Source organism: Miscanthus floridulus, chromosome 2 (genome assembly GCF_019320115.1).
Source record: "Miscanthus floridulus cultivar M001 chromosome 2, ASM1932011v1, whole genome shotgun sequence".
NCBI lineage: Eukaryota > Viridiplantae > Streptophyta > Magnoliopsida > Poales > Poaceae > Miscanthus > Miscanthus floridulus.
The window spans coordinates 163,506,579-163,517,014 of record NC_089581.1 but is presented as its reverse complement, the minus strand read 5'-3'; the positions used below and the strand labels follow the sequence as shown (position 1 = coordinate 163,517,014).

Sequence of the window (10,436 nt, the reverse complement as noted above, 5' to 3'; positions counted from 1 at the left end):
TCGTATTTCTTTGGAGGTGTGAGAACGGGTGAGGTTGTGAGGTACATCTTGAGTCTTTTGAAAGCTTCGTTGGCTTCTTCTGTCCACTTGAACTTGTCTGTCTTCTTTAGTAGTTTAAAGAAAGGTAACCCTTTTTCGCAAGTCTTGATATGAAGCGATTGAGGGCCGCCATGCAGCCTGTTAGTTTCTGCACATCCTTGACACTTCGAGGAGGGCCCATCTCTGTTATGGCTTGAATTTGCTTGGCGCTGGATTTGATTCCACGATGGTTGACCAAGAATCCCAGTAGTTGTCCTAAAGGAACTCTGAATACACACTTGCTTGGGTTTAATTTTCACCTCCACCTCTTTAGGTTTTCAAAGGTTTGCCTTAAGTCTTCAATTAGTGTGTTCGGATTCTTTGTTTTTACTACTACGTCATCCACATATGCTTCTACATTTTTGCCAATCTGATCACCAAGGCACGTTTGGATAGCTCTTTGGTATGTAGCACCAGCATTCTTGAGTCCAAACGACATGGTCTTATAGCAGTAGGCGCCAAATGGAGTGATGAAAGATATCTTGCTCCGGTCTTATTCTTTTAATGCAATCTGGTGATATCCTAAATAGCAATCAAGAAAGGATAATAGGGCCGATCCTGCTGTTGAATCAACTATATGGTCAATGCGTGGTAGCCCGAATGGATCTTTCGGGCAGTGTTTGTTGAGATCTGTGTAGTCGACGCACATGCGCCACTCGTCCGTGTTTTTTTGTACTAGAACTGGGTTTGCTAGCAATATGGATGAAGGATTTCTCTGATGAATCCGGTTGCCATTAGCTTTGTGATTTCCTTTTTAATTGCTGCCTTCTTATCGGGTGAGAATCATTATAGCCGTTGCTTCACAGGCTTTGATCCTTCATTGACATCGATTCTGTGCTCAGCCAGCTCTCTTGGGACACCTGGCATGTCGGCCGGCTTCCAAGCGAAGATATCTTTGTTGTCTCGAAGAAAGTTGGTGAGCGTGAGTTCCTATTTTGCTGAGAGGTGGGCGCTGATGGTTGCCATTTTGGAGGGATCACCAGTGCCTAGGTCGATTTGCTTGACGTCGGCTTTTTTTGGTGGTGCAAGGATGCCGGGCTTTTTAGCCGATATCTCTAGTTCTTCTAGGCTCGTTTCTGTGGCAATAGTGGCTATTTCTTTTCTACCATCGATGGCTTGTGCCTTGGCTGCAATTTGAATTGCCTGAACGTCGCAGTCAAAAGCGCGCTTGAAATCACTTTGAACGGAAAGGACACCGTTAGGCCCTGGCATCTTAAGCAATAGGTACGGGTAATGCGGTATTGCCATGAATTTTGCTAGTGCTGGGCACCCAAGGATTGCATGATACGATGAATCAAAGTCTGCAACTTCAAACTTGATGAACTCTATTCGGTAGTTTGAGGGAGTGCCAAAAGTAACCGGTAGAGTGATTTGTCCAAGTGGCATAGCTGCCTTGCTGGGTACTATTCCATAAAAGGGGTGCTTGTTGGTGTAATCATCCCATCGAGTTGTAGTCCCATCTTCCTTAGCGTCTCTGAAAAGATAATGTTGAGTCCGGCTCCCCCATCGATTAGTACTTTAGTGACAGTCATGCCAGCGATAGTTGGATCTAGAACCAGTGGATAATGGCCCGTGTTCCCTACACTAGTCCATTGGTCTTCTCTTGAAAATTGGATTAGATAATATGACCAATTGAGATATCTTAGAGTAGCCGGTTCTGCTGCCATGATGGTTCGTAGAGCTAGCTTTTCTTGATGTTTACTTCTAGAATCTGGAGCTCCAGCGAAGATTACTGCTACTGTCCCCCTGGATTTTTGGAATCCCTTTCCTTCGTGGTTGTCTTCATCTTTTTTCTGATTGTCTTCCTTAGTGTTTACCTTATTATCCTTCCGCGTGTATTGCTCATTGAATGTGTAGCAGTTTCCAGTGGTGTGATTTCCTTTAGGATGTAAAATGCAACGCATATTTTCAATGTCGTCATACCCTCTGGGTTTGGAAAACTTTCTTGATTTATCAGCCATCGCCACGGTGTTGTCTGGTCCACGTTTTCTTTTCTAATGTCTAATATTTTGATGATTTCGCTTGTCTGAGTTGTCTTGATTGTTTTTATCCAGGAACCTTTCTCGTGTCTTCTCCTCTGCAGTAATCATCTTTTCTACTGTGTGTCTGAATTCTTCATTGCTTCTCAGGTTTTCTTTGCAAAAGTCTTGAAATTGCCATCTAGCCATAATTCCATGAGAGAAGGCTTTGATTACTTCTCGTTCGGTGATGTCATGTACTTGGGCACGTAGTTCGCCAAATCGTCGATAGTAATTTCTGAGAGTTTCGCCTCCTTTCTGCTTGAGTCCTTTTAATTCTGCATGGGTGATGGGGTGCGTAATGATACTCAGGAAATTTCCACAAAAAACTCTTTGCAAGTCTTCCTAATTTCTGATTGACCCTAGATTTAATTGGTCGAACCATTGGAGGGGCATGGTTTCCAGTGCCATGGGAAAAATAAGGTCTTGATATCGTCGTCTCCTCCAGCTAGTTCAATCGACTACGAGTAAATTCTGAGCCACTGCCTTGGTTTGGTCTTGCCATCATATTTAGAGTGGTTGGACGGCTTGAACTTGTGGGGCAGTCGTATTGAAGCAAGTTTGTTTGCAAAATAGGGGAATCTATCGTGTGTTCCGCCTTCTTTGTATTCCAATTCGGCACCTTCTTCCTGCCAACTGTCGTCTTGGCGAGAGTAGTCCTGCAGGGATGTCTGAATAGATGCTTTGCTTCTGATCTTCCTTGGTTGTTCGATTCAGTAATGTTGGCTATGGTCCCTTCTAGTTTCTCTGTTGTGACTTTCGCCTGGCCCAAGTCTCTCGAAAGCGGACTTCTTTTAGTTTTGATCTTCCTTCCTATGAGATGTTGACCTGGCAGGTAGTCTTGAGCGGGCTCTTCTGTCGTGCGTCCTTAGGGCTACTGACTGGAGGAGGTCTCGGAGCTAATCATGTTTTTCACTGGGAAGTGATGTCGCTCCGAGTTCTTCTAGTGCTTCTCGGATTCTACTGTAGGGTGTATTCACCGTGCGTCTTTTTCGACTTCTTGTTCTGATTTTCTTCTGTCATACTCAGCTAGGTCTGACTCATATTTAATCCAAGCTTTCTTGCGCTGCCTAGCACGGCGTTGGCGTCCTTGTTTCAATTTGTTTCTTCTTTCTCTGGCTTGCTTCTGACTTTCGGTCTCACTATCGTGCCCCTGGATAAAGGGTGATATATTGGACTCAGATTCGTCCGATGATCTGATGTCGGGTGCTTCTGGGGGACCAGAGGTGATTGAGGATGGTGAACCATTAATACTTCTTGTGTGTGAATTGTTCTGTTATTGGTGTTGGTTTCCACGCTGTTGGAGTTGTTGATGATTTTAGTAGAGGCTTCAAGGTCGTAGATCGAGTCTCCTTCTTGATAGGGTAGAATTGTTGTAGCCGTTGTGCCAACTAGTTGGGTACTGCTGTCTTCAGGAACAGAACCTAGCCAGTGGACGATGCAGTCTTGAGATGTTATAGGTAGTACGAGGCCTTCCTGAGCTCCTTTTAGTGGCATTCTCAGCATCGGATCGAGGGATCCTTCGGACCATGCCTAATAAGATTTTGCTATGTTGTGGAGTCCGAACGGAAAGGGTTCTGACTTCTTGAAAGAACTCTGAGTATACTCCGAGTTGTATTCTTGATAGGTCGAGGCCGCGTTCCGGAGCCTTGTCGGAAAAGAACTTGATTTCTCGAAAGAACTCGGTAGAGATTCCATCTCGGATGCGGCGCCTGAGTTTGAGTCGGATGCGGAAATCTGCGAGATCTGAGTTGGATCAGATACCATGAGCTGCGCGAATCTTCCAGCGCTTTGATATGTCGTAGTCGTTGAAATAGAAAGGTTTTCATGGTGATCCGAATCTTCGAGGAGACGGCTTTGGAGCTTGCCATCATCGCCCGCCTCGCAGATCCATGAACCAAAGATGAAGGTTGATCCTGTCGAGAAGATCATGTTGTCGAGGTCCGTCGAGCTCTCGGATGCAAATTTGCCGAAAACCCCTACCTGGCGTGCCAGGTGTCGATGTTTCACCACCGATAGCCTGCCACGGGGGTACTCGGGGCAGTTTGTTCAGGCTTCAGCGTATGCAGAACTCTACGGTAAACGCAAGAGACAGTCGATTTATCCTGGTTCGGGCCCTCGACCGTGATCGAGTAATAGCCCTACGTCTAGTCGACGTTAGCCTTTGCGTTGGATTGATTGTAAAGCGTTGTGTTATCTGTTGTTGTTCCAGGAACTCCGTCCTCCTTTATATAGTCAGGATGCCAGAGTCCTAGTCGGTTTATAATGTAGAGTCCTAGTAGGATTATAGAATAATATTACTACTAAGATTACATGGGAAGAATCTCAGTTAGACTAGGTCTTCCCCCTTCCTTGTGGGGTATCCCGTGGGTCCCGTATCGATACTCTCATAGATGTTTGAAAGTTCTGAAGAAATCTCTGGAACTGGAAGTTTCAGAGATCACAAAATTCTACAAAACCACACCAAGTCTAAAAAAAACAACCAATGGGTTCAAAACCTCCTGGTCGCGACTACAATGATGACAGTGTTAGGGATGCACCCCAAGGTCGGGGACATGAGCGCGCCGAGTTAGAACCCATGTACAGATTTGGCACAGTGGGATTATTGTAGTGAGAGAGAGTGACTTCAAGAGAAACTACCAATATATGCAAATAAATATTATTGTCCAGCCGTAATTAGTGAAAAAGTAAGTTTGAGGCTATATTTATTCGGCTTGGATATTCTAGGTTTTTTTTCCTGACGACGTAACAAATGGACATACTTTTTTTTTAGGAACTACACATGGACACACTTGCCGGTGAAAGGAAATGAATTGTAGCTTCTTGTTGGCTTGAGCTGGGCATAGGACGGATGTGTTGAAAAATCAAGCCCAAGCCCATGTTGGGCCCATAGCATTTTTTTTTCAAAAGCCCATATTGCTATTAGACAGGCCATGAACAAAGCTAAATGTACTGCTTAGTTTGTTAGGTGATTATTAGGTCCTCTGTATATCTGTCTGTCTCTCGGGGGAAAAAAGGTGGAAGAAAGGTATGCTGTTATGGGAACTCACCAAAGCGTATCCATGGAGGCTCTTGCCATTGGCTCCTAAACAGTTTGTTCTGCTCGAGTAATTACCCACAGCATTGTTTAATCACGCTTAATCAAGTACAATGGCTGGTGCCTGTCTTTCAGATTAAAGCTGCTTTTTATTCACATTCCGTTCTCCTCTTTTCTTCTGAGTGGGCAGCAGACAGCATGCATGCAAATCATACTTCACTTGAAGGACCACAAGGACCACAGTGCATTCTTGCTTCTTTAGTTCTTTTAGTTTTTGCTACGCATCACTGTTCCCTTTCTGAGTTGGAACTCCACTTTCAGAAATAAACAAGAAAATAAATATGGAAAGTATAGTACTTCTGCATCACAATTCATTGGTTAACCTGTGATTGGAACATGTATATTACAGACTTGAGAAACTTGTGCAGTCTACTTACAACAATACACTAGCTAGTTATGGTTCAGACTAATCAGATCCATCATGCATTGCTGTTATTTTGTTCCTAAGGGTCTCTAGTATTAAGATCAAGCTGGGTTGAATGGCTTGAATACCTTCTCACGAGCCTACTAGGATAGAGAAAATCCATGTTGATTCATATTATTAGCAAGAATGTCACAAAAAAACAGCAGCCAATAAGAAAATTTGATGTCGTTTAAAACCTGTTCAGCTTGACGAGATAAATTTTTATTTTAACTAGCTTCCTATATTTGTCAGGTTGTTAGCGTGTGTACTTCTTGCAAAGCCAGCATTCTTCATCTTGTAAAAAAAATGGAACAGTTATAGGAAGCTAGTTAAGGTGAAGACTGCATAATTAACCGAGTGGAACCTCACACGCATTGGCTACCTTGTTTAGGTAATTGCTGGTAGAAAGGTTTGGTTAAACTAGGCTTTGTGGGGATTAACAGCCGCAACTTTGGACCTTCACCGCATCGCAAGTGGAAGCTGGAAAGTATATGTGCATGTTCAGCTTATGAAGATTGCATGCATGGACACAGGTTCAGTCAAATCAGTCTTCGCCCGCCCCCGGCTGCGAACGAAAGCGACGCATGCCAAATCTCTGTCGACCGATTGGGCGGAACTGAAGCACGCCACGTAGCCCTAGTGCGGTAGTGCCCTGCTTGCCGTTGCCGGCCCTAATCTGCTCTCTCAATGCGACTAGTGTCAGTCATGTGATTTGTCCTGAAAGGACACTTTACTGTCAGTTAAGACATCTGAGTCATCTGACACTAGCTGCCAATCCAAATTAAACTCGGCGTAAATTAAATTTTAATCTCTGCAACTGCAACCTCGTACCGTCGAGTGCACAAAACTATGCAGGTTGGCGAGCGCAATGAAGGTTCCTTCAGCTGCAGGTACTACTGATGTGTCAAGTTTCTCTGACACGCCAGTACGTATTATCTGCTCAATAAAGTTCTCTGTTTTGGGCTGATCATGAACATGTACATAAAAGAAGGCTTCCCTCTTTCATGAAAAGAAGTTATCAATGACTTAAAAAACCTTTGCCTAAATTGACTGGTTGCAAACCTACCGTCCACTACTTCGGTACAAAACCCTACTCTCTCAGTCTTGCCTTCCTCTCTCTTCTTTCTTCTACATCCCTCAGCTTAATTACACAAGCATAGCAGATAATGGAGCTGAACACTAGAACCAGCAAGGGCAAGGCCAAAGCCATGGCCAAGATCCTGGAAGAAGAGGAGGAGGAGGAGGAGGAAGATGACGACTTCTTCAGCTCAAGCGGCTGCGGGTGCTTCCTCTGCGCCATCAAAGAGCCGGACGGCCGGCTCCGCCTGGCCAACCTCTCTGCCTTCTTCAGGGAGCTACCATACTGCGAGGATGAAGGCGGCACCGGCGGCGGCAGTGGCCAGTCGTGTGCCGTGGCGGTTGGCGCCGTGTGGCGGGCGGCCATGTCCGCGCCCGATGACCCCGAGCTCCCCTCGCTCGGCGCGATCCGGTGCATGTCCCTTCTCCTCGCCCGCGCGCTGGCCGACGCGGCGTGGCTCCGTCGCGGCGACAACGTGTACGTGCCGTACTACGCCGCCCACGTCATCGGCTCGTACACCATCCGCTCCTCCGCGCACGCCGAGCTGACCGTCGCGGCCGGGGCCGTGCGCCCCCTGCTGGCCCTACTCGGCGGCGCCATGACGTGGGTCGAGCAGCGCGCGGCCGCGCGAGCCCTGGGCCACCTCGCCAGCTACGAGCCCACGTTCCCGGCCGTCGCGCGCCACGCCGCCGAGGCGGTGCAGCTCGCCGTGCGTTCCGCGTCCACATGCATCGGCGACGTCTACGCCAACTTCGTCGCGCTGGCACCGAGCAGGCGGCCGAAGTACCAGCGCGACCTCATGACGTGCGGGCTCGGCGGCGGAGCCGACGCCGAGGACAGGAAGGCGGAGGAGTGGGCGAGCCAGCTCCAGTGCTGGTCGGTCTACCTACTGAGCTGCCTCGCCTCCAGGGACCTGTCATCTCATGCCATGATATGCCAGGACGCCTTGTTCTTGAGCGAGCTGTCCCGGATGTGGGGCGGACTGGCGAACGGCGACTCGCCCGCCGGCGTCGGGTTGCTGCGTCTCCTCTGTAGGAGCCCAGTCGGCCGCGCCGCCATCGCTGCGTGCCGCGATGCGCTGTCCAGTCTTTGTGACCTCGCGCGCTCGTCCGATGACTGGCAGTACATGGCCGTAGATTGTTTGCTCCTCCTCCTCGACGACCGCGCCACATGGCACGCCGTTGCTGATGCCACGGCGCTGTGCCTCTCTGACTTGGTCGATCTCCGGCACCTCGGTCCAAGGCGACGACTCGGCGACGCCATTGCAACTGCACTGCTCCTTGATGACGGCCATGTCGTCGGTGACCGTGAACTAGGCGGGGAAGCAAAAAGGGCGATCGCCAGCGTGAGAGAACTGAAGGGAGAGAGGAAGGAGAGAGAGGAAGCAATGCCTAGGGATGAGTTGCTGAAGAGAAAGATCTTAGCCAAGGAGAAGAAGAGGCAAGGCAACGACAGCTTCATGCATGGCGACGTCGACAAGGCCATTGATCATTACACCGAAGCTTTGGAGCTGTGCCCCCTGAGCAGGAGGAGGGAGCGGCTGGTGCTGCACAGCAACCGCGCGCAGTGCCATCTCGCGCGGCGCGAGGCCGACGCGGTGGTGAGCGACGCGACACGCGCGCTCGCGCTGTCGCGGCCGGCGAACGCGCATGCCAGGAGCCTGTGGCGCCGCGCGCAGGCGTACGACATGAAGGCCATGGCCAGGGAGAGCCTCCTTGACTGTCTGGCCTTCGCCGGAGCATGGCTCGACGGCCGGAAGCACCCTCGGAGGGCGGCGCGCGGTGCGAACCCGAAGCTGCCGTACTGCGTCGTTCGGATGATCAGCAAGCAGATGAGCGTGACGGGTCTGTTCGCCGGCTTGACGATGAAGGACAACAAGGTGGGGAGTGATGATTTCATGCCACGGTGCAGCGAAAACAACGACAGGGACGATGAGGACGACGAAGATAATGATCCGGATGATGACGATGAAAGCGAGGTGGAATTTGCTGATAAAGCTGGTTTGAAGATGTGCACGTCAGGTTAGTTGGCGACGAAGTTAGTAAATATATTGGTGTTGCAACATTTGGTTTAAATTTATCTCTTTTTTTTGCGATTTGGTTTAAATTGACCAGTTGCATTATATTGATCATGAAATGGTTTCTTGAATCAGGAAGAGAGTTGCCAATCATCACAGGAGATGCTTGGACGAGGTTGTCCCGGAGGACATAAAAGCCAATCAGTTTGCTATTATCTCATGATCCACCAACGTAAGCTAGCTAGCTAGTTCACTGATAAATGCAGCGAGAAATTGGAGCTTCACCGCGATTAGTCAGATAGAGTCTCTGATCAGTGCAAATGCAATCGCTAAATGTTTTGTGCGCATTGTCGCTTCTGTTTCTTTATTTGCAGGCTCACATGTTTAATCATTATTATCATGAGTTTTAACCTTCTTCATTTATGATCGTTGCATGTGGCAATTTCTTCATATTCTTCTTGTTTTCCAATTCCGAGCAAATTGTGTGTACATAACAAGTTTGTGTTAGTTTCCAATAAAAAAGTCCATGGAACGGAAGTCTTCCTAAATTTCTTATAGTCAAAAGAAAGTGATAATGATGAATGGTTATTGCGTCGTATGAAACTGAATTTACATGGGCAACACATAGTTGATAAAGTTGCGGTTCCATCAATTTTGTTTCTTTACGATCTTAGTTGATTATACAATTCTATTAAGTGGAAATGCGATTTTACGATTCTAATAGTTATGATTCTATAATTCACTGTCCTACCCGTTGGAGTTCCGGTCTGGTTTAGGATTGCGATTTTCACAACCTTGCGTTGATGTGTTAGACATTCGGATGTCTAATCTGAATATCTAATCATCGCCGAATGTTTGCTAGATCAGATTCTGCAAAAACATTCCTTTCTGCTTTTTTCAACATGACTTCAGAAAGTTGTCACATAATATCAGTATCAAAATTCTGCACATCCCAATTCTATTCCAAGAAATAATTCACATGGCAAAGCAATTGCAAATGGACTTATACCACAGAGATTGAGCAAGTATATTGATTTTTTATGGAAAAAACTCAGATCGTCAATTCAATGTAGTGGATGCAAAAAAAAAACTTCTAAACAGTGGATACAAATACAATGTTCAATAGAAAGTACTTACAACTATACCAGTTTTGCATTTTTCTAATGAACTTTGGACGAAAGAAAACCACTACGATTGCATGGCACTTTCATTGGAATATGACGCCTGTGTCCTCATTTCTAACCTACGTACTTTTCTAGTTTACTCATAAATCTTTGTTGAATGAATTATTGAGAAACTACAATAGCATGGGCTGATGGATATACATCCATCATGATTAGGACCCGTTGTGTGGTTAAGACAGAAGCACAGAGTGAGCATACCGGATGCATGTTAAAGGAGAAAGTTAATGGTTATCCTGAAGAAAGAGAGAAAAAAGGGTTTAGGTGTACTAATATTTATTACAAAAATGTGTATATTTTCAGTGGCTATATAATGGAGGAGTATAAGTGAATTGAGCTTAGGCTGTGCTGATGCAACTCATGCATTATGATCGGAGCTAGAGATCTTGAGTTTGAATTCTAGCGAGCAATTAAATAGAAAAATATATAGCATACCCATATTTTTCACATTTGAGACCTAAGAGAGCCTGCGTGCCAGTGAAAATTGGCTCAAAGTATAGGTAAATTGTCCACCGTTACTTTTACCCCATGAGTTTGGGGTTTTAGGTTGAACACATAAAACTC

At 46.7% G+C, this 10,436-nt stretch overlaps 1 protein-coding gene across 1 annotated transcript; it reads left to right on the top strand.

Annotated features, from left to right (window-relative positions):
• Positions 1-6,762: 6,762 nt before the first annotated feature.
• LOC136540421 (uncharacterized) lies at positions 6,763-9,145 on the top strand. The gene is made up of 2 exons (XM_066532431.1): positions 6,763-8,695; positions 8,827-9,145. Exons 1-2 carry the CDS (start codon positions 6,763-6,765, stop codon positions 8,883-8,885), a joined length of 1,992 nt encoding a protein of 663 aa, XP_066388528.1. The 3' UTR covers positions 8,886-9,145.
• The last annotated feature ends 1,291 nt before the right edge of the window (positions 9,146-10,436 follow it).